Source organism: Siniperca chuatsi, linkage group LG8, assembly GCF_020085105.1.
Source record: "Siniperca chuatsi isolate FFG_IHB_CAS linkage group LG8, ASM2008510v1, whole genome shotgun sequence".
Classification (NCBI taxonomy): Eukaryota; Metazoa; Chordata; class Actinopteri; order Centrarchiformes; family Sinipercidae; genus Siniperca; species Siniperca chuatsi.
This window is the reverse complement of record NC_058049.1, coordinates 13,305,361-13,329,725: the sequence shown is the minus strand read 5'-3', so window position 1 is coordinate 13,329,725 and position 24,365 is coordinate 13,305,361. Positions and strand designations below refer to the sequence as shown.

Here is a 24,365-nt window from a genome sequence, read left to right as displayed (position 1 = left end):
CATATTTGGTGGGAGGACACCTTACTCTGTTTCCACCCTGTTATGTGACACAGGCAGGTGTCATTCCTGGATGTCCTCTTGGCCTGTGGCACAGTTGGCTGGTTGAAGTGTTGGAAACTTAATAACGTCACTGCATGCAAAATATGGCAGCAGCAGGGAGAATGAGAGAGGGATGTAACGCACTGACACAGAGCTTTCTGTCACAGAAAACTAACACAGGTAAGGTAAGTTAGACACATATAATAATTTTTAGTTTTATATTTCCATTTGTTGTCATTTTAAGAAAGCTTAGAAATATTTTTTAGGCCATGATAGAGTGGCATTTAGACTTGTGCATGCATTTCCTCAAATATATTCAAAACATGCATCTCTTGTAAACATTTCCCTGTTTTGTAGAAGCACATGTTGGGCCCACGGAGGAGATTCACCATCTACACTGGACATAAAGATGGACATGACAGATGATAACCACATGGAAGGAATGAAGATGGAGATAGAGAACAAGCAAACTATGGATAATGTCTTTTCTGACAGACTATCAGATGAGACGCACCAACATCTGACAAATAGCGAAGGGAGATTCAGAGTGAAATCCAGACCCAGACTCCAGTCAACAAAAAGTTTCCCCCCTTACAGTCAGTGTATAGGCGGACTCGGAGAGGACAGAGATCGGGACAATGAGCTCAATTCAGAGTCAAGCATCGCTCACATGATGAGGGAAGATGGGAATGAGGTAGTTCAAGACACAGAAAGAAAAGAGGACTTTGAGTTGAAAGCAAGATGTGCAAGGGATGAAGTGAAGGCAAAATGGAGGACGAAGAGGAGGGAGAGGTTAGGGGGGAGCTATGAAATTGATACAGGCACATGGGAGAGTTCAAGGTGGAGTGGGAAAAGAAGGGTAGAAGAGACTGGAAGAGAGAGGGAGCATGGTGATAAGGAAAGGGAAGGGGGCACAAATAGCGAGTGGAAACACTGGAGAGGTAAAAACTCGAGTTTTGAGATAAAGAGAAAAGAAGAGGAGGATGAGGAGAGGAAGAGATCTCTTGTTTCAGCAATAGAGGGAGAGAACGAGGGAAGTGGGGAGACCCCAGAGGGGAAGAAAGAAGAGGCCGAGGAGCTGCCGGGAATGAGAGGGGGCTCCACCATGCATCAGTGGTCCTCCCCACATCCAATCCTCTCCAAGCTTCTGCACTCCTCTTCCTCCACCTCCTCTGGCTCCTCCATCAACCTCTCCTCGGCAGAGAGTGATGAGAACTTGAGCGAAGGAGAGGATGCTGGCTCAAAGAGGAGGACGTTCAGGAAGGTGAGAATGACAGAAATAAACACAGAATGGATGGATGCAGTTTAAAACTACATTTGTGTTTTTGGCATTTGCTATCCCAATCTATGCATCTGCATAGATGTATTTCCATGGCAGAGACTTAAAACTAAATTTCTCAACTGTTCTTTGCACCTGTGGTCCTGGTGATTTGCATGGGCTTGAAAGAGGACTTTGACAAGGTCAGATTTGAATGGTGTTTGCATGGCTGGCTGCTGCTGCTACAGATATGAGGGTAGTGGGGAGCAGAAGGGAGTAGATTTTCTCAGTGCAGTCATTTTGCATTGTCAGTCACTGAACAGTAGTCTGTAAGGACTGAAGAAAAGCGTGCTACCCAACAATGAGAAATCAGCATCTTCAACACATTCCATCTTTGTGACCAAAATAGTAACATTTAGGATGCAAATATCACATAATTTAGACATGTCATCTTGTCATTTAATAGCAGTGTCCCTACTGAGCATGCCCAGGTCTACCTTAGCTTCCCTTGGTTTTTTGGCTTTTCAATGGCCATGCTTGTGTCTGACGGCAGCTGTTTTGTGTATATACAAAACAGATAACTGTCGAGGTATGCGCTGTTTGTAAACACCAAACGCACTGACACTCATAACAGTTTCTGATGCACAGAGAACTTAAGAGGTGTTTTTTACTGTATAATGTGCCCCAATAAATGTCTCTCCATCTGCTGTATATTTTCAGAGGGTGGTGGGCCTTAATTATATGGTTAATCACATTTTCCTCAAAGAGAGAAATCAAAGAATTCAGAATTATATTTACATTTAATCATTTGGCAGATGCTTTTGTTCAGAGAAATGGCCTTGAGCTGCTCCATAGGCCCTTTTCACGGCAGACATTTTGACATGTCACAGCAGGAAAAGCACAGGTGTAAAAAATAAAATTAATGATGGCTGAATTCCATTTAGCTGCATTGGTTTCAGGGTCCTGGTATTGTTTATGCTGGCTCACTGTCATACTGTTGTGGCATACTGGGACACTTGAATAGAACAAAGCCATTGTTAATGTCCTTAGTAACACCAATACTTTTCCTACTCTGACAAGTTGAAATGTCTGTTGTGAAAAAAGCCTATTAAGGACTGGAAATTGTTTTAGCAGACAAGAAAATTTACACAGGACTCCCTAAACATGGGAACCTGTTGTTATAGCCATACTGAGCATTAGCCTAAATAAGGAGGCAGGATAAACTTGTGTCCCTAATTCATGTCCATAAGTATTATAGGTCATCACCTCACAGCAACAAGGTCCTGGTTTAACCCTGTCTGCTGGCTAGGGCCTTTCCACTTGCATGCATGCAGACATTCAGGTTTAGGCAAATAGAAAATTCTGAATAGCCTGCAGGCGAATGCCTCTTTAAAAACAATGCATGCTGGGATAGGCTCCACGTCATGAACACAATAAGCTGTATAGAAATTCAGAATCAGAAATACTTTATTGATCCCAGAGGGGAAACTCTTTGGAAAATGGATGAAGGGTAACGACTGAACACTCATAACTTCAGACCCTTCTATATTGGACAGGAACATCATACATGTTCCCTTTTCAATGTTCTCCTGGCATGAAGACAACAACATCATGTGCTCTTCTTTTGTGCCTCAGTGCCGCTCCTGGAAAACCTACCTGACCATGATGCACTGGTCACTGCGGCGGCAGAGCTCCTGGGTCCAGCTGGCTGGACATCAAGGCATGTGTGTTACAGTTCATCCAAAAGTCTACAAATGAATATGAGATGATCTCAACACTAAAAAGAACTACATTCAGTTTCACATTCACACACACATTCACTGCTGCTGTGTTATAACCTTTTATCTCCAGAATGTCTGCTTTTCAGGAACTAAGTACAACAGTATTTGTTTTAGTTTGACCACCATACATTTTTATGTTTATTCAGTGTGTTTTAGAACATGTTTAAATGTACAAGACTTCTCAAAATGGAAGAGTGGTTCTGAAATCAGATGATATCCACATTCTCCCTTCTTGCTTTATAATAATAATAATTAATAAAAATAATAAATAAATTATTCCTTGTCCCTTCCTTGCTGTCACCAGGTAACTTTCAGCTGAGTGAGGGAGGAGAGGTGTTGAAACTGTACAGTGAGATGGAGGCAAAGTGCCTGGACTGCCTGATGAGAGACCCGCTGAGACCCTTTGTCCCACAGTACCATGGTTTGGTCACCAGGGGGGAGCACTGCTACATCCGCCTGGAGGACCTGTTGAGCGGCCTGAGGAGACCTGTCATCATGGACTGCAAGATGGGAATCAGGTCGGTTTGAGAGTATTTTTTTTCTTTATACCAGAGGCGACCAGTCTAGTCTTGTGCTGCAGGAGAATCTGCAGGTGTATACACTCACACTGTAGAAATTAGTGTACTTACAATTAGATGAGGTGCTAAGAGGTGAAATTAGCTGCAGTTTCTGCAGTGAGAATAAAAAACTGAAAACTTGTGCAAGTACAGCAGTAAAATAAGATGGCTTGTAGAGTTTTGTGTAGGCAATGATGTGGAAGGTGAGAATTGAAGGATTAATTGACATTTTCCATATATAGTTTTTTCATATTGGCTTGTATGTTTGTTATATTTTAGGCCTCACACCGTATAAATGTTTTGACATCTAAGTTCTTTCTTCTCTTTTTTCCCTTGATGAGAGAACGACTGACATTTTTCATTTTGATTCTGTTAGCATTTTAACCTCATTCTTTTTCACTCTACATGCACCTTTTGGCCTACAGCCACTTAATAGTTGCCTTTAACTGCATCTGACGGTCACCCTGACAGTGTAAAACATAAATGTTACTGCATGGCATGGATTTCATCTGATCTTGAGTTTCAATCATGATGCTAAATTATTTTTTGTGTGCTAGAGCCAGATGCCTCTGGTGTGGCTCTGACTATCAAAAAAAGTGTTCCAATTACCGCTGATGGATATGGACTTAAAAATCCTAACAAAACGTACATTTTCACATTGGTTTTGACCTGTAGCAATATATTTTTATGTACAACGTGAGAGTTTCCTTCTCAGGACATACCAGGAGGAGGAACTGATCAATGCCCGGGCCAAGTCCACCCTGCGGAGTGACATGTACCAGAAGATGGTACAAATAGACCCGTCGGCTCCGTCAGCAGAGGAACACGCTCAGAAAGGGGTGACTAAGTGGCGATACCTTCAGTGGAGGGATACAACCAGTTCTACATCCACGCTGGGTTGCAGAATAGAGGGCATCATGGTAGGAGTAAAGGCCAGAAAAAAATCACTGCACAACTCATGTTACCCAAAATTACATATTTATCTGAAATGTTTAATTCTCGACAAGTTTTCAAATGTGCCACATCTACATTCTTGTGTTTCTTTCTCTGTGAGTCAGATGGAGGACGGCAGCGTCCAACGGGACTTCAGGAAAATTCTGACTTTAGCTCAGGTCACGGAAGCATTGCTCTACTTTACCAGGAGTCAGCTGGACATCCTGGTCAGTTCTGTCTGTAGAAATACTAGTTACATTACATCACTCTACCTTTAGAAAACGTCCTAAATCATGATTACCAAAAAATATAAAATTTAGAAAAAAAATTAATCAGTTTAATGAAAACAGACTGAGCAGCCTCAAAATCTGAAATTGGATTTTTTTTTTTTTAAAAGTGATTTGTTCAGTTATAGTCTCCATTTGCTGCCCTGTGGGTGAAGTGAAGATATGATTGGATCTATTCATCTTTCAATACATAATCAATGCATATCTAAAAGACAGTTATATATGTGTGCGCAAACCTACACTGCATACAGGTTTTGCCTTTAAAAGCTTTTTAATGAAGAATAAATAAGTAACTAACCAAACAAGCACTTAAAATTATATTCTACTAGTTTTCGTCCTTTTTTTGTTGTGGTTTGTCAAGCAGGGGAACCAGGAAACAGAGTAGGACCCAAAATGCAGACAACAGATGCAGAGAAATGCAGTTCAGGAATTTAATGGCTGCACAAGGGCTTACATGGATTGACAGGCAGAGATCATTTCATTTCATCAATTCAGAAAAGGCAGTCCCAAACACAGGCAACAAATCAGTAAATACGCAGGCAGAAAATCCTAAATCCAGCAAGGTCCAAAAGAAACAGAAATAGCCCAAGAAACGCAGGAAACAAATACCAGGACACTTGATATAGAGTACAATAATGATCTGACACAGCATAAAGGGAGAACACAGACTAAATACACTCATGTAGGGGAGACAACGAGACACAGGAGAAACTAATTGACACTGGTGAAAACAATCAAATCAATCAACGACAGGAAGCAAAACTGCCAGACACATGAGGGAAGGAGAGTATTTCAAAGTAAAACAAGAAATCAATTAGACACAAACCCAAAACCATGACATTTCTTCCCTAATCTTAGCTACTGACTTCCTGTTATTTCTTTATTTGATGTCCACTCTGAGTTTATTGCATTAATCTTTTACCCTGTGACGTGTGTACTATTTGTTGCTTTTTAACCACAACTCTACCCATCTGATTTTTCAGAAAGCGTACCACTCCAGACTCCTGGCCCTGAGTGATGCACTGAAGAATTCACTATTTTTCAGAACCCATGAGGTTGGTTTACAAAGAGACAAATCTTCTCTTGTTAAATTTTGCATCCAACCCATGGCTCTTTGCTGCATGTCATCCCCCCCTACATTTCCTGTCTCTCTTCCTATCAAATAAAGACAAAATAATAATAATAATTAACCAAAGTGAAATAGCAGCTCTTGACCATACTGATACTGACTCATATTCTCATAATTAATCTACATATATTTATATGTTTGACCTGATCAGGTGATTGGCAGCTCGCTTCTCTTTGTCCACGACCACAGCAGCAAGGCCAGTGTGTGGATGATAGATTTTGGAAAGACGACCCCGGTGCCTGACACGAGCGAGCTCCTACACGACGTCCCGTGGGCCGAGGGGAGCAGAGAGGACGGCTACCTCATCGGTCTGACCTCCCTCATCACTTCTCTGAGCCAGGCCATCAGCGCGGCCTCCTGGCAGGAGGACAGCTGTGGAGGAGAAAAGAGTGTTACATGAAGTTGAGACACCCCTGTAAACAACACTCAAATTCAGGATCAGGTGGACAAAACGGCTGCTGTTACACTTTGAACTGCTGTCTCATTTCATTCACTGGAAAAGACAGAGGCAACAGAGACATTTGTTTATGGGGAATCTGTCTTCACGGGCTGAGGAAGAGTGACGAGGGAGTACAATATAGCAAAAATCCAAAGAAATGTGACGTGGTTGCACTGGTAATGTAACAGTGGAGACAGTGTTTTGTTACAAAGATTTAAGATTTTAAGATTTGTAAGACACTTCTTATTTTCTATTCCCTTATTTTATTTTTTTATTCGTTGAGTAGGTCTGCAAAAACTCAGAGTTCTCATCTGTGTTGCAACACATGCTAAGCTATTTTGTTTACAGCAGGAAAGCAAACTCATAATGAATCACACACACACATATGGTTGAACAGCCTCAAGTTCTACATGTTAGTCTCTTAAAAACACTAACCATGCTTATAAAAAGAGACTTTAAAATACAGATGAAGATATATTGATGAAATAGATGTTGTGATGTTATTATCAGGGATTTGAGTTATTTACAAATGATGCAGCTGAAATGTTGTCTTTTCCTGGTCTTAAACGGTCCAAGCTAAGTGAAATAAACAATGAATGCCACTGTCTGCTCAGTCTTCATATATCCACATCACTAATACTCACATAAATTTAACACATTAAATATACACACTTCGATATGTTGATGGTAAGCCTTTAACAGCTCCAATCTCAGTACAAACTCTTGCTGTGCAGCCAAACATTATTTAAACCCACTGAACTTTATTTTAAGCTCCAGTGGACATCCCAAGGTTTCCAAAGATACCAAATGTGAATTTTGGGGAAATGCGTAGAAAATGATGCACAAGACATGAAGAGTAGAATATTTACATGTGATGAATGTGGCAGCCATAAAACATCATATAGCTTCACAGAATAGCTGGAACAAGCTGACATCTGATATATATATATATATATATATATATATATATATATATATATATAGAGAGAGAGAGAGAGAGAGAGAGAGAGACATAGAGAGAGAGAGACAGAGAGAGAGAGAGAGATTTTCAGGAAAAAGTCTATGAATGGACAATAGAATATAAAATGCATTTAATTCTCAACCTCATCCAAATCACACAGGTGACACTTTCTGTTGTCCTCTGCAACTGACACAGCCAAAGGCAGGATGCCAGATCTTAACTGAACACAAGCTGGACTCGGTCAGTTAAGAGACATATTGCTATGGTCAACATTCTTAATAACGCATTATATGCTCAGTTTTAGTAAATATCATTAAGCGGTGTGTTTAAAACTAAACAAGAAACTGGTAGAAAGCTGCATAACGACAGAGACTAGAGGTTTTTATTAGTATTAAACACTCAGCTGCCTGTTTATTAGGTACCTACCTGCCTAGCTAAAAATAATGCCTTCAAATACAACAGCCTTGCAATAAATCCTACCTTTGTGAAGTTTATAATATTTACTTTTTGTTGTCTTGCAGAGGTGTTAATTCAACTTTGTGGTCATTTTGGAGGAGACTAGTTTGCAGTGCTGAGGTGTTTCAAACAGGTGTTTCTAATATTTTGTCCATCCCATTTATACCAGTGAGAGAAGACCAAAAATATTAGACACACCTCTCAGTATATTGCAACACAATTCAGCAGCAGCACCAACTACAAATGACCATAAAGTTGAATGAACACCTCTCTAAAACAGTTTAAACAAAACATTATAACCCTCACAGAGCTACAGTTTATTTCATGGTTGTTGTATTAGTTTTAACTAGGAGGACTTTTATCAATTACAAATGTAGGAAGTTTGTCTAGCTCCATGTAATACCTGATGCTGATTCCCGTCTGGTCAGTGCCCTTGGTTGGAAACTGTCCAGCAGGTGGCGCCATGTTGTTGTTGTTCGTGCTGGAGAAAGATGAGCGGGACAGTCTGACCGACACAGCAGACAGTGGAGAGAGTTAATTTGTTCCCATATCATCACGAGAAATATTACTACGGTAAAATAATTTGATCGGTAAATATTGTCGCATTGTGTCTGTTAGTCCACCATATATCCAGCTGGATGCTCCGCCATGCTAACAGCTAACGCTAGCTAGCTAACGCTAGTCTCAATTTAAGTAATAAACAAAAAGTTGATTGGGTTTAAATTTACACAGAATACATCTGGAACTTTTCTTGTTTGTAATGGGGTTTTTTTTAACGACAAAGTGAGTTCTGACAGTTTCCCTAAAGGCTGAGATTGAAGAGTTTGTCTGGATGGACCGTGTGACTGTCTGTCACAGAAGCTACCCCAACCTAGCGGTGGTGGCACGTGTGGTGAATGACGGTGAGTTTGCTGCATCATTATGCCCAGGTAACAGCCCTTATAGCCTCCCTTTGGACAGGTTTTCCTGGGGGTTAAGTGGAGTAGTTATGGCTGTTAAAACATACATTGACAGGGAGAAGTCCGGTGGGGGGGGTACAGTTTAAATGTTAAATAAATAAAGCTTAATCATGGTGGGGTTGCTGCACCTTGCTGCTGATCAGCCCAAATTGTGCCTGCACCACTTTGTGGAAGACCATATTTCCCTGTTTATACTTCACCTTCTGGTTGAAGTTGAGCTTGTAAATCAGATGGTGTAACTTAGTGTTGGACTGGAGGGACTCAAGACTCAACACCATACTAAAGCCTGTGGCACTCAGTTTGTATAATTTAGTGGCGATGGTCTGATGTGACAGTAGAAAACATTAGTTTTCATCATGGTGATCTCAAATGTTGTCTTTTTCTAACTGCATTATAGTTAAATGATACAATGTTTAGTTATATTAGTTTCCAATGAATACCTGGAGACAAACAACACTAATGATCATTAGTCAAAAAAAATAAAAAAATTAGGCACCAGTGGGCATCCCCAAAATGTCATAACATTATCTCTGTTGGGGCGTTTGGTCTATCATACTGGGATACGTGATTTTGTCAAACTTGATCTACCCTGACAGTGTAACATCAATACTAAAGTGAGCATGGTGTGTTGTTGAGTAAACTGTTTAATGAGCAAGTTTAATCAGGTGTAATTGGAGGATTACTAACACCTGGTCAGGACAGCAGGTGAACACAAAAAGAAGATTATTAAAAAGGACATCCTGAACTGTGTGGAAATGGATTGGATTTAAAAACCTCCGTACATTTTGTGGAGCTGGAAAACACCAGCAACCTATTTTTCCACAGTTTGACTATTTCCTGTTTAATTCTAATTTTTAATTTTAGGTGAAAATATTTCCACCAAGAAAACATTAAGGCAACAAAGTGCTGCTTTGTTGAAATCCCATGTACAATTACGTATTAAGTATTTAAGGAATATATTGAATGAAGACACAAAATGTCAAGAAAAAATACAAATGAAAACAAATTCAAAAATAAATAAATAATAATAACAAAAGTGCAAAATGAATGTTGTCTTGCTTAAATATCTTTGAATAGTTCCTTAATCTGATTAATTATATATGCACATGAATTATTATTTATAAGTTTGAGACTCAATGTAATTTCCAAATTCAAAAATTAATATTTCAAAAAGTGTAAAGTCCAAAAGTAGACATTTGGAAGTCTTTGATATGGGATTTACCAAATAAAATAAAAACAATTATATATTATTTCATAATATAGATTATCAAATAATTAAATTACTCAACGTATTAAGATGCATTTCCTGCTTGTTATTTTTAGTGTATAAAATACCATTCTTGGTTAACTTAAATATATGACTTGATTAGCAAAATAATGCTATTCATCCAGGATGCTAATTATATTCTGAAGAAACTGAGGTGATGCGACCTGCTCAGATTCAAGATCATGCATTTATAAAAGACATATTTTAAGTACAGGCACAGCTTTGAAGATGCTGCTGCGCCGTTCAGTCTTTTTGTTTTACAGTCGACTTCATGTTGCTACATTTGCGCTTCAGCGGCGCCATGACGACCAACGGACAAGCGCTGCGCTGACTTCACAGACAGCTGCTCGTCTTCGTCCGTGTCTCTGTGGGAATATAACGCTACAACCTGAGGGCCTTTTTAAGCATCATTAATGTATTAAATATCGGCCAGCCAGTAACTAAGTGGTCAGACATCCGCTCATTATGCTTCATCGTGGGCGGTATCATTATTCACGGTACCGAAGACCAGGTAGGTTAAGCTAGGTTACATAGTGTACTAACTTTAGCTAACCACTTATATCAAGTCAAAGCTAACGTTAGCAAAGTCTTCGACGGACTTTCATAGTGTGGTGCGTTTAGTTTTTGCAATGTTTTATTCGACCACAGACTCAAAGGTTTTTGTTTCAATGGCTCGCGCCATTCCCTTGCCCCGGAAGAGGAAGTGTGTAAAAATGGTATTTCCGCTGTCTTGTCAACGCGCAGCAGGAGAAGCTAGCCAAGCTACATGCTAGTTAAAGAGTAGCCACTGCACGCCGTGGTCGCCTTTGTGTTTCCTCTGAACGATTTGGGATGTTGGAAATTCCTCCGCAGTCTGGCCTTTGTGTTTCGTGAAAGAGAGAAACGAGGCCCTGCAAATATTGTTTTTCACCCAGGGCTGTGCTTTTTTTAATCCAACACTGTTTCAGAAATATGGCGGACGGCGGGCATTACTACAACGGTAAGAGTCCCCACTACAGCATTAACCTTGCATGTTTTGTGCTACTTGTACCTTTTTTCTTCAGACCGTGGGGACTTTATGGTGAGGAGAGAGGTCAGAAGCACTGATTTCACTGTTCTAGGAGGTAATATTATGTCTGGTAATATATTAGACCATGGAGATGTAATTGTTACATTATAGACATAATGAAATACTTTTTATTGTTATTACAAGACAAGTGAATGAGTAATAGGCTTAATCAGAATCAGAAATACATTATTGATCCCCGAGGGGAAACTCTTGTTACAGCAGCTCACCTTTACGTCTTAAGACAGAATACAGATAATAAAAAAGGCAAGATACCGTAGCATGTTTTCTTCTTCCCTGTCGTAGCATGATTGTCCTTTTTTTTTAATTAAATGTGACATTTTGAAAGACACATGAGTAATGTTAAGTTTTATTAACATCCTCTAATTATTTTTTTCTGAGACAGTAATTTATGATGTGTAGGTTTTGTTTTACAAATTTATATCATTATACTGCAAGCAATAACACATTGTGGCTGCATTCATTCACTTCCAATGTGTCATTATAGTGCATTATTTAGTATATTTTACTCTAATCCTGTGATTTAAATGCAGACAGAATTGTAATACACTATACATTTGGTTGGATTTAGTATTTTTTTTATTTGATCATGTATGTTTGAAATGTGGTATTTAAGTCAAACTCATTAACTTTTGAATCCTGTTCCCTTTCTCAGAGCATGATGATAGAACTGCCCCACAGTTTCGCAACCGTAAAGGCAGAGGCTCCCACAAGGGTCGGTCGTATGACAGGTCCCGCAGAGACCGCCAACGGGGAAGCCACTCGGGAGGCTTTGGAGGACCTGGGCCACGGTCTAGGCTTGATGATACTGATGGAGATGTAACTATGAGTGACAACTCCCAGGACAACAGCTCCCAGCATAGATTGTAAGTGTGGGTGGGTGACAAAGCCAGTGTGTTGCTTAACACATTGTCGATAGTTTAGTTTATCTCTGTGATCAGATATGTTGTTGATATGAGTTTGAGTGGGACTCGTTGATAAGCTCCAAAACTAGGAAATGCTTTATAAGTAGAGCTTGGAGAATTGTATTAAGAGTATAAGCCAAAAGAAATTTTAACGATTAACATGTTTAAAATGAAAAGGAAAAAATTTAATATTTTATGCTCTTTATGTAAGATGAGTCACACCTACACAGCAAGCTAAATTCTTTGGCGTGGATCTGTTTCAGCGCTTGGAGGCTGTCTTAATTTGAACAAGCACAGAATATGCATCCTAAACCATGCTATAGTCAGTAGTAGGAAGAGAAAGTAAAACAAGTTACACATTTAGTACCCGGCCTGCATACAGAGTATGAAAACCACTGTAAGTTATCTACCCACCCAAAAAGTACCCCAGGAAAAACAAACAAAAGTGAAACTGTAAAAGTGAATTGGGCTAGGTTAAGTCATTTTGTTTGACTATTTGATCAATGTTATCGTAATGCTTTAATTTGATCTTACTGGTGACTCGTATGTCCTACACAGATTTCAAATACTGTCTTACTTTTTAGGGATCCCTGTCTGTTGCTAATTATGCAATTATGATGGGACAGAAAAGGCCAGCAAGTTCTAAACAGGTGCAAACTAATATCATCTCCCAATGTGTGTAAATTTGTTAAAGGCACACTGGTTTTTGACCAGTAATGGAGCTATAAAGCAAAGTTTCCCTTATTGTTTGTATCTTGTGCTGTGCCAGCACGTGCATGAGGACACACCACAAATACTAGGGTGACAAGATGCACATTGATTGCAAAGGTAGTAACAGTTGGGGGTGTAAGTGCAATGCATAAAAGGTATCAAAACAGTCCAAGAAGAGGAGAAAAAAAGCTTTTCTTTGATTTATGAGATAGGAAGTGGATTCAGAATGTGTATTATGCATGTTATGCATTAAGGTTAGGTGAAAACATTCTTTTCATTGTAAACTAACAGTTCTGTTTACATTCAGAGTATATCAATACTCATCATACACTGTTGAAACTTTTAAGGTGCTGCTGTTCCAGAGTTCCCAAAAAGGTTCCTGGAGAAGTTCCTATGCTAGACACTGACTACAGGAGGATTGTTCAATATATGGACTTGTTTTGTTTTTTATTTAGCAATCCATATGGAAGACCATTTCGGAAAGGAGGAGATGGACGATTTGACAGAGACAGACGACAAGGCAAAGGGGGAGGAGGTAGAGGAGGGGGAGGCTTTAGAGGAGGAGACCGAGGTGGAGGAGGCAGCAATGGAGGGGGTGGGAAAAACCGATCAGGCTGGTACAAAGTAACGGTGCGTATTATAACAGTCCCCACAGGATATCTATAAGTCTACCTCTTAACCTTTTTAAAGGAGATCATATTTTGTTTTCTTGTCTGTTTGACAGATACCACATGGAAGAAAATATGACAAGAAATGGTTATTGACAGCTCTTCAGAACATTTGTTCAGTTCCCTACACACCTATACAGGTGAGCTTCTGTGCTGTCTTGGGATAACAAATCATAAACTAATAGATTAAAAAGTATATTATGTATTTCTCAAGTTAATGCAATTGGGGGGGTGGGCATTATATCAGTGAGCTTCAGGTCCTGTGCTTTTATTTGTAATTGTATCATGGATTTTGCCTTTTTAAAGGTCTAGTGCGTAACATTTAGGAGGATCTATTGGCAAAAATAGAATATAAAATTTATAAGTATGTTTTAATAAGTGTATAATCACCTGAAAATGAGAATTGTTGTTTTCATTACCTTTTTTAGAATAAGCCGTTTTTATCTAGAGGGAGCAGGTCTCCTTCCACAGAGGCCGCCATGTTGCTCCGCCGTGTTTCTATAGTAGCCCAAACGGACAAACCAATCACTGGCTCTAGATAGAGCCTTTCGCGAGTTTCGCGGCTGCTGTAGTTTCTCCTACATGCTTTGAAGGGGAGGGTGAGGCGATCGGTTTTCAAATGGTTGCAAACTGCAATTTCCCTGCTAGGTGCCACTAAGTCCTACACACTGGACCTTTAAATACACACAGGGTGCTTTGAGTTCTGATAGGAGAAATGGTGATAATTATTTGTGCTTCCTTTTTTTATTTTTTTTTTTATTCTTGCCTGCTGGTTTAAAAAAAAAAAGATCTAGACACATTAGTAAACTGAAGATTTTAAGGAAAAAATGTTTGTGGACACCTTCTTTGTATATATGAATGTTAATTATGTCCTCTTCCCCTCGGTCTGTCCAGTACCATGTTGACCATAACAGGGTCCATTTCTATGTGGATGATTCGTCTGTTGCCAATGCTTTGCACAAATGTTCTCACAAGATCACAGACACAGACGGCTATAAGGTATGTTGGGGTAATCTCACTCTTACTGCTGCAGAAAGTCTACTATCCTTAATGATCAGTCTTCTCGTATGTGATGTCAGATCGTGGTAACATCCTACATTGTTACTTGCAGATAATGGCTATACTGTCATTAAGTTCTTATCTACTTTGACCCTGTGTGACAAAATTCTCAACCAATAGTTTTGCAACCATGACCTCAATATAATGAATGACCATAAATTACACTTAATCTAAAACTCAACATGTGTACAGTATATATCCCTATTTACTAATCTCTCTCATTCTACCTGATGTTTGTTTCTTCAAGGTGGAAGTGCACGTCAACCCCAGTGCTCCACCATCCTTCCTCCTCTCTGACCTGAAGCCTGAACACTTGGAGCACCTGAAGGTGAGCTAGAGGAAGTAATAAACTATCTGAAGGGTCTGAGATAATAATGACATTTTGAGATGATGGTAAATGGACTGTACTTGTATAGCACTCAAAGCACTTCACACTACATATCTCATTCGCACACTCTCGCACACCGAAGGCACAGCCCTCGAGAGCAATTTGGGGTTCAGGCTCTTGCCCAAGGACACTTCGACAATAAAGTCTAACAAATACTGTGGTTAAAATTTTATTTGGTCTCTGATGAGATTGAGTATGGATCAAAATACATGAAATAAAGGGTAGTTGTCATGTTGGCTGTTTATCTTTCACAGCAATGCATGGCAAAACGTTTCGATGGCTCCCAGCAAGCACTGGACTTGAACAACATTCGCACAGACCCAGGTAATTATACCCTCTCATCCCTTTCACACATTTATATCATATGTATGACATGGACATTGACAGTACATACTAGACCAGTTGTTACATGTCACAGCTGTTCAGACATTACTGCTAAATCATTGAATTATACAACTTTCTTTATAATTATCTGTTAAACCAGGAACTAGTCTTTCTATGTTCTAAGTAAATGGTCACTGCACTGTTGTTTACATTGAGGATTCAATAGACGGTGATGAAACAGAACTTTCTTTTATTACTTCACACTGAAAATTATATTAAATCTTTTTCCAATTTGGCATATTTGTTTAGCATTTTGCTAATTTTATTTTATGTGACAGACCTGGTGTCCCAGAACATTGAAGTCATCTTGAATAGGAAGACGAACATGGAAGCTGTCATCAAGATCATTGAAGAAAACATTCCAGAGGTAATATTAATACATCAGATATTGTTTGCTGGAAAATGAGCAACAAACTATTTGCTTTAGTCATAATGTAGCTGCTTTCTAGCGAAGTGATGGGTCAAACTCAATGTGCTTACCCACGTCTACTTCTCTTGCCAGCTGACGTGTTTGAACCTGAGTAACAACCGTATTCACAAACTGGATGAACTCGCTGAATTGGTTACCAAGGTGCCTCATCTGAAGACCCTCAACCTTTCCCACAATGAGGTGAAACTGGCTGCTCAGCAGATCTAGAGAATAATAACCAGGCATGAATTGGGCCCTTAACCTGATTTTATTTTTAAATCCTCCTCTCAACACCAACTTGTTCTGTTTCTGTGTGGTCGTCCAGCTGAAGTCAGACCGGGAGCTGGAAAAGGTGAAAGGCCTGAAGCTGGTGGAGCTGTGGCTGAACAGGAACCCTCTGTGTGACCTCTTCAAGGATCAGGCCTCGTACATCAGGTCAGTCAGCGATTTTGGGGGATGAGGGGAGAAGATTTTTATGGAGGGGACACGGTGGTGTGACAGTTTGTGTGTGAGTTGAGGTGTCCAGGAGGCTTTCCTGTATGAGAGTATGCAGCAGTGTGCTACAAAAGATCAAGCAAGCCTTTGCTTGTTTGTGTAAGATGCCTGTACAATAACTGAAACAATTTCCCCAGCGGTCAAGGATGAACTTTTGGACCAAGCAGAGCCAGCTGACATTCACTGTTAACTCCCTGTATTTGTGTATACATTTGTCTTTGTGTGTGAGGAAAAAGAAACACGTGTTCATTGGAAATTAGTTCAAATGATTCTTTCTTTTTGGTTTTGTTTAACACATTTCTTGCCACTTGATAATTAACATTTCCTTTTCACACTGCAAACTAAACATTTCTTACATCCAAAAGTTGCTGAGAGGACATCTAACCACAATGCAGTTTCCTATTGTTTTCCTTTTCAGCTTGCATAAACTTTCCACAGTTTGAACGGCCATCTTGTGTCTGCCAGTTATTCAGCTTCTGTGTGGGACATCCTTTCAAGCTTTCTTCTGTTTTATGGTTCTCAGTGATGCTGTACCCAGCACTCCCCTGCTGACATCCTGATTAGTTATCCCATAAACTGCTGTAAAACACCATCACTCTGCTGATGATACATAATTCTGAGAAAAAGCACTTTTTTAAATAAGACATACAGCATGACAGCCCTCTAACACAATTTACTGTGAACTGCTTTTGAAAATATGAATCCGAAGCAATCTCTTGAGCAGTACCGTAAAACAGTGTAGGTTGTTTATTGGAGAGAGGGCAAGCCACAGTTGTCTTTACAAATGTTTGGATGAAATAAAGAAAATCGACAGCCAATGATTTCCCCTCCCCTCGTAGCACCCTTGCCCACTCGGCCCCCTGTATAAGGCGAGTATGGAAGGCTGGATAGCCCATGACGGGTAAGATCCCACCTCGAAACACCGGGACAACCTAAGGCAGGCACAGTCACGATTACTCGGCCTCAGTCCCTGTGAGCTCTGACTCACTGAGAACGTGACTAGAAGAAATTGAGAAGACGGGACAACAGGAAAAGCCGTTGGGTTGAGGCGGAGGTGGATGCGTGTCATTATTAATGACCAATGATGAGCCAAAGAAAAAGCGCTCTGTCTCTTCCACTAAGTTGGTTCCCTTTGGCCGAAAACAGGCCTCTGCTGCTCAGTGAATGAAGTGGAGAGTTTGGCAAATACTCTTAACTAACTTCTGAGGGAAATAACTGAACTGGAAATTGAAGTTCAGTTTTGCCTTAAATAAGTCAAATGACAAAAAGTGAAAACACTTCCTCTTCCAGTTTCTGATGGCTGTGACCAGTACAAAAAAGCTCAAATGTTAAGCAGAGAGAGCAGAGTAGAGAATTATCACTCAAGTCGAATGCTTAATGATCTCCCAGTCTCTCTGTAACCAGAGGCTTGGTCCCAAATTACAGCATGAATTCAAGTTGCTGCTAGTGCATGAAGACCCATCTCTTCAGAATTGATGGTGGCTATGAGATACTTTAACTGGTAACTGCTTTGCTTGTGCATCAGGGAAGGGATGAGTGGTGGGACTGCTGGATCCAGCTCACTTTGAGGCCAGCTGTCCTTTTTGTTCAGCTCTGTTGTCAGGGTTCTCTTTCTTTGCTGATAATCATGGACGCAGACACCGACAGACTCACTTATATGATGAATAGTGATTACCGCCTCTTCTGAATGTTAGACTACTTGTGCTAGTGTTTGTGTGAATTTTATTTAATATTTTATTTACCCAGACCCTGTTTGATTTTTGGTGACGTTGGCTCATCTGTTCCCCAGCATCTTGGCCAGAGTTTGGGGGGAGTTAACACGAGACTGGCAGTAACCACCTCTCTCCCAGCCATGCATAACCTTTTTATTTTGCTAATTCAGAATGGATGGGTTTACTGGTTTCCAGCGCAGTCTAGTAGATAGTGGGTCTCTGCGTGTTTGTGTGTGCTCCTAGAAAAGTGTGCTTGTGTTGCTTCCCCATGTCAGATCTGTGTATATCTCCATATTGTGGGAGAGGGTGAGTATACCTGCTGGTAAGTACACTTTGGGGTGGGAGAATTGTCGAAGGGCAGGACAAGGGGGCATGAATGATAGTCCATTTGTGGATTTACTTGTATACAAAGGTTAAATTCCTTGCAGCACTGGTTGTAATTACACTCAATTTTCATGTATCTATACATGACTGTATTCTCCCAAATGTTCTTGACAGCATAGCCGCTTAGAATTACTGAAAGGCACAAAAATTACCTTTAGTGGTCAGCAGGTGTGACTGACAGTGGCATCTACAGTAATGAGCATGATTTATCTGTGTGTGTGTGTGTGTGTGTGGGGGGTGCTTCGTGATGATAACTTTACTGCTCTTGATTTTTCTTCCTGTGCCAGTGCTGTGCGGCAGAGGTTTCCCCGGCTTCTCAAACTGGTAAGTCCACGCGTTTATCTAGTATCAACATTACACCATTTTTATCCTTTTCATCCTATATAGAAAGTCAACAGAATAGTATGTTTACTGGCACAGGACATACAGCATACACTCAATGCAGGGTTTCCAGCAGGGTCTTATAGTGGAGGCACCCCACCACGCCCGAAATAAAGATCACCTCCGCTAACGTCAGAAGAAATTATTAATTTTTTAAAAATTAAATGTAATATTTGCCTTAAACTTGAAGGAAAACAAGTAGTGGCGCTACATCACACTGCAAAGGCTACGTATTTGAGTGAGAAGATTAATTAAATCGTGGTCTAGCAACTAAATTCATAACACGATGAGATGCGTCAGGAGCTGACTGATTCAGCTCAGCAGGTGATTGAGTTATCGATCACATAGTACATGGGTTTTGCAGTGATGAATTAGAACAGCACATTGTCAGGTTGCAATTAAGACAACATTTCTCAGTTTCTGCAAGTTGGGGAAAAGTAGAGAACTGGGGACTCTTGGATGATTTGCATCTCTCCATGTTTTTGAATTGCTGTATTTCTTATTTGTAATGAGGCATTCATTAGCATTGTGTAGCACACAATTTTAATTCAATTATTGTGTAAATTTAGTCTGTTCTTGAAAAAATACATTTTGTGAAATACATTTGCAGTATCTGAATTCAGTCATATCCCTAAAGAAATGAGTACAAAGTGGCATGTATCGTCATGTGTTGTTTCTTTTCAGGATGGTCATGACCTCCCCCCACCCATTGGCTTTGATGTGGAGACGCCCACCACCATCCCCCCCTGCAAGGTTACTTGTTTTATCTCATGGGATTCATTTTATATTTTTACTCAAACTGATTTATTGATGATGTCATCTGGCGTACATGACATTCAGTAGAACTTCTCCGAGGTGTTAATTTATTGGGTTATTCATTTCAGAAGTTTAAGCTGCGTTGTCCTCCTTAGGTAAAAGTCTCAAGACAATTATTGTCTCCTTTATGGGCCTGACAAATGTTTTTCCAATTGACAATGCAGGGCAGCTGTTTTGGCACCGATGAAATCAAGGTTCTCATCCTTCGGTTCTTGCAACAGTGAGTTTCTAGCTTTTTATATAGACAATCTTCTCACAACAGTCAGTTGATCAGTGCCTGATGTGACCCAAGTAGTGACTGATTAACCAGTACTGCTTTTTATAAAACTTCACTTCCAGAAAATGGTTTGTGGGCAAGAAAGAAACACAAGGGGACACAGAAACAAACACAAGAAAACTAACTTGTGTGACATGTGATTTTGTTGCAGGTACTACAGTATATACGACTCAGGGGACAGACAGCCACTCCTGGATGCTTACCACGATGGAGCATCGTTATCCCTCACAACACCTTACTCCACCCAGAACCCCTCCAGGTAAGAACACACACGTCTGTATACATGTAACAACATTAGTTTTTGTTTTTGTTTTTTTTAGTGTTTCCACTGTTTTATTAAGTTGTTCATTTAAAAGATTTTTGAGTAGCTCCACCCACCATTGGCTGCTCTTATCCCAGATCCCACTCCTGACACCTCCCTATCGAGTCTCGGCTGTATTCATATTTATTCCATTGTGCTTCAGGAAGGGAACCTATTTTTGTAGTCGATTTTATTTGCCAAGCATGGGAGAGAAATCTAAATATTTTGTTTAAGACCAAGCTGTAAAATAACCTGTAATTTTGTAATGAAATGTTTGACCACAGAAACTGTACTTTTTGGTGTCTTTTAAACCCACGAGGGTTGGGCACTTCAATCAATCCATCTGTCCCTCTTCTCTGGTTTTAGGAGCAGTCTGGGAGAGTATCATAAAGACAGTCGAAACCTGAAGAGGCTCAAAGACTCCAGTGAGTTTACCTGTCGAGTTGTTGACCTGTCATGGCATCTGAATTGTTGAGACTGAATATTTTTGTGATATGAGATGCCTTCTGATGTTTACCTCTCTGAATATTGCCTCCTTTAGCAATGCGGTTTCGGCTTCTGAAGCACACACGACTGAACGTGGTGGCTTTCCTCAATGAGTTGCCCAAAACTCAGCACGACATTGCCTCATTTACTGTCGATGTAAACACCTACACCGTGAGTTTATGTTTGTCAGCCAGCACTTGTCATTAGCATTTTCCTCTCACTGTGAATCATTTCTCTGTATTAACTCTGCACAAATGTTTTCTGTTTACAGAACACACTACTATCATTCACAGTGAGCGGAGTCTTCAAAGAAGGTGAGTTGTTTAGTTATCATGTTTTTAAATTTTAATGCAAAGATAAGTAATGTTGGTTTTGTCACTTATTTGTGTCATGTCTGTTTTTAAGTTGCTGTTGATGGTAAATCCCGAGAGTCCACTATGTCTTTCTCTCGAGTGTTCATCACAGTCCCAGCAGGGACTACTGGGTAAGTTTAGTGAGCTCGTAATGGTTTGTATCATGTTGCTGTTGTCATTCACATTTTCCCTGAGGAAGGGAAATGGTACTAAATTACCAACCAGTAACAACAGTTGTGGATCTTCTTGGACATGAGGACAAACATCTTTTGTGTTCTCTACTTTACATCCTGTGAAAGAAATGTAAAAAGCTCTGTGCTCACTGAGACCCAGACACATCACAAAGACTTTTTTTTTTTTTTTTTAATAATAAAAAAACTATTTTTGACTACAAAAAGGGATGACTAAATGTGATTTCAGTTGGATTTTAACCACTAGGCCACCTGACAGCCCATATTAATACAACTAGCTATAATTCAGTTATAGAAAGACTTGTTTTGCCAGAATGTTTTAAATTGGCCTTACATGCAGTTTCCGGTTGTATGAAAACATAAATACAGGCACCCAGATTTTTTTAACAGAAGAGCTCTAATAAAAATTGAAATGATCAAATTGAATGTTTTTCATTCTGTTACTTAATTAACACACTGACCAAAAGTACACTCAAGTTTCCAGTTTAATAGTTACACCTAGATAAAGCTAATGCAGTCTGCAACACCTCTTGAAAACAATTTCAAGAAAAACTGAATATTTAAACTTCCATGAAGGTAGTATAGTGGTTGTATCAGACTACGTTGGTTTTAGCTAGGTAATAATAATAATAATAATAATAATAACCTGGCAATTTGAGTCTATGTGACAGGTTGAACCTAAAGGTAAATTGTGCAAATAAGCCAAGAGGATGGACGTTCAACTCCTCCTGAAATACCTGAAACAGTCAAATCTTATTGTCTGTCTGCTGTGTTCCTCCTGTGCCACAGTTTGTGCATCGTGAACGACCAGCTTTTCATCCGGATGGCCACAACGGAGGAGATCCGCCGAGCCTTCGTTGCTCCCGCCCCGACTCCATCATCCAGCCCCGTCCCCACCCTCACTGCACCGCAGCAGGAGATGCTCACAGCCTTCTCACTGAAGTCTGGCATGAACCTGGAATGGTCCCAAAAGTAAGTTTTGTTTTTGTGCGTGTTGTGTTGGCAATGATGTAAGACATAAATGTATTCACTTAATTTAAAATATATAAAATAAAAACACTGCTTCTCTGTCGCAGGTGTCTGCAAGACAATGAGTGGGATTTCAACAGAGCGGCACACATTTTCACTCAGTTAAAGGTAACATGACTTATTTCAACTCTGCATCTCCATGAAGGTGTGATAATTTCTATAGCAACGCCCTAAAATGCTTTTTCCTCTCCTCTTTCCAGACAGAAGGCAAGATCCCTGACGTTGCGTTCATAAAATGAAGAGTTGAATCATACATCTGTGAAATAAAATCTGCAGTAATTTTATTTATGGCTTTTGTTTTATCCTATACTCTTTGCCTTTCGTTTTATTAAAATAATGTAGATCAAGTTTACTCATGTAAGTTTTGTTTTAACAGCCAAATGTCACCTGTTTGACCTAAAGACTGATGTTATAATACAATTTTTGGTCATTGTAACCTTAGGTTTTTTTGGTCATTTGTATAGAAATCACTACATGTTTTCATAGGAATAAAGACAAATGGCTATTGGTTTGATTTGTGTTCACCTTAATTTGTTGTATAATGTTTGACAATAAAAAAAATATTTTGTTACACAACTGATACATTTCACTTCAGCCACAATAAGAACTGTGCGTGAAAGTTCATTTTTGACCTTGGAAATGATAGTTTCACCCCACCAAAAGATCCTATTTTAAGTTCCAGCTACTTGCTTTTTCTGGAACAATCAATATATCAATATATGAAGTTAGATATTTGTCTTCATGACAACTGAGCAGTTATTACAATAAAATTTACCTTTTTTATCCCCAAAAACTATGCAACATACAGTACCCTTAAGTAACAAAGTTCAACACAGCCAGGGGAAAACATGGGAAAATAAAATAGTATACACAAATTATTTAAAGCTGTTATATTGCTATCTTAACAGCTTTTTTGTTAGATCGCTTAATGTAGGAACCCATATTGTTACAAAAGCATATAAAACTTGGTTTCACCTATTTGTGTAGTATTTGTCCTGAGGGATATTTTGATTAAGAATAAATTGCAGTTTTGTATACTTTAATGATAAAATAAATTTTTCATAATGCAAAGGCAGATATGAGACTGTTACAAATGAAACCACAAATGTGTAGCTATATTCACAGTAGCAAAGTAAGTTTTGCAATGGGTTCAGCAGAAAGAGCAGCAGCTATGAACTATTTTATATGAAACCTCTTTAAAACCATTTCTGAGGCAGCGACCAGGCCAACAAATACCATGTACAAATCCATTCCAGTAGCTGAAATGATAATAAATAGAGACTTAGAAACAAAGCGCTAATTTTCTTATAAGAGAACAATTGATGACTGCATGGAACTTCTTTAGCTGGTGAATGGCCACCCCTTGATAGTTCCACTGTTTGCTTTATAAAAATAATTACGTTCAAAATCATCACCTTATAATTAGTATAAAAACAAATGTATTCAAAAAAATGTATTAATTGCAAAAGCAATATAATAATAGAGGGTGTTTTTGTGCTAAGCTGCAGTGGAGGGATAGTAACAGTAACCACTTAATTTGACTAACTCAGACTGCTCAAACTTCATATTAGCTTCAGCTAAAGTTTGGAATTAATTTTTGCACATAACGAGAACTGTAGATCACGATGAGGAATGATTACAGTAAGCAAAAACTTTTTCAATGTTTGTGTGGGCACCTGACTATTGTTTTAAAACAGATGTGAAAAAATGTGGAACTATCCTTTAATTTCACAGTGGACCCTAAAATAGTTTGCTGGGTCACTAGTATAAACCTTGGTCATGGAAATGCTGTTAAGTATCTTATTATTGTCAAAAAATGTGTAACACTAAAATGGAAATCAGAAGACCCCGTGCCAGCTGGAATGTGGAATGCAGAAATTAATAATCCATACAACTAAGGAAAATTACATTTGATTGATAAACAAGAGAACAACTTTTTACAAGATATGGCAACCTTTTATTGACTATAATAACGTTTATGAAAGATATTCCTCTCAAACAGATTGACTGTGCCTCTGTGTGAATCTAATTTTATAATGTAATTATATTTAATAATGTAACAATATAATAAGTAAAATTCCCCACAAACAGTCCCACCAATCATGTAATGATGCCATGTAAGTTTATTTTAATTTTAATTTGCTCTGTACTCATTTATGTGTTGTTGTTGTTTTACATGTACATGTTAAATTTGAAAAAGCAAAATAAAATAAAGTTTTAAAACAGGTGTAATACTGATTCTATTTCAGATTAACAAAAAGTATCGACCTTACAAAGATGGCGC

The 24,365-nt window shown here is 39.2% G+C and overlaps 2 protein-coding genes and 1 long non-coding RNA gene across 7 annotated transcripts; 2 read left to right on the top strand and 1 right to left on the bottom strand.

Annotated features, from left to right (window-relative positions):
• Window positions 1-86: 86 nt before the first annotated feature.
• Window positions 87-7,047, top strand: si:ch73-22a13.3 (inositol-trisphosphate 3-kinase B). 2 transcript variants are annotated; one of them, XM_044205137.1, is made up of 8 exons: window positions 87-219; window positions 397-1,303; window positions 2,933-3,017; window positions 3,383-3,596; window positions 4,351-4,555; window positions 4,694-4,795; window positions 5,839-5,910; window positions 6,136-7,047. In XM_044205137.1, exons 2-8 carry the CDS (start codon window positions 449-451, stop codon window positions 6,382-6,384), a joined length of 1,782 nt encoding a protein of 593 aa, XP_044061072.1. In that variant the 5' UTR covers window positions 87-219; window positions 397-448; the 3' UTR covers window positions 6,385-7,047. The 2 variants fall into 2 exon arrangements, with proteins under 2 accessions (XP_044061072.1, XP_044061073.1); XM_044205138.1 differs by having other exon boundaries at window positions 137-224.
• On the bottom strand, window positions 4,872-8,384 carry LOC122880238. The gene is made up of 3 exons (XR_006378879.1): window positions 8,244-8,384; window positions 6,128-6,356; window positions 4,872-6,010 (listed from the first exon to the last, which is right to left on the bottom strand). It is a non-coding gene; the product is annotated as an uncharacterized LOC122880238 (long non-coding RNA).
• Window positions 8,272-22,595, top strand: nxf1a (nuclear RNA export factor 1a). Of its 4 annotated transcripts, XM_044205133.1 has the most exons (23): window positions 8,272-8,413; window positions 8,625-8,742; window positions 11,110-11,169; window positions 11,788-11,998; window positions 13,204-13,378; window positions 13,473-13,556; window positions 14,311-14,415; window positions 14,723-14,803; window positions 15,118-15,187; window positions 15,526-15,614; window positions 15,750-15,857; window positions 15,982-16,091; window positions 18,535-18,571; window positions 19,313-19,381; window positions 19,609-19,664; window positions 19,873-19,980; window positions 20,389-20,447; window positions 20,564-20,679; window positions 20,780-20,822; window positions 20,914-20,992; window positions 21,842-22,024; window positions 22,129-22,189; window positions 22,282-22,595. In XM_044205133.1, the coding sequence occupies exons 2-23, from the start codon at window positions 8,673-8,675 to the stop codon at window positions 22,318-22,320; spliced, it is 2,013 nt and encodes a 670-aa protein (XP_044061068.1). In that variant the 5' UTR covers window positions 8,272-8,413; window positions 8,625-8,672; the 3' UTR covers window positions 22,321-22,595. The 4 variants fall into 4 exon arrangements, with proteins under 4 accessions (XP_044061068.1, XP_044061070.1, XP_044061069.1 ...); XM_044205135.1 differs by lacking the exon at window positions 8,625-8,742 and having other exon boundaries at window positions 8,389-8,413; XM_044205134.1 differs by lacking the exons at window positions 8,272-8,413; window positions 8,625-8,742 and adding an exon at window positions 10,367-10,577.
• Window positions 22,596-24,365: the final 1,770 nt, after the last annotated feature.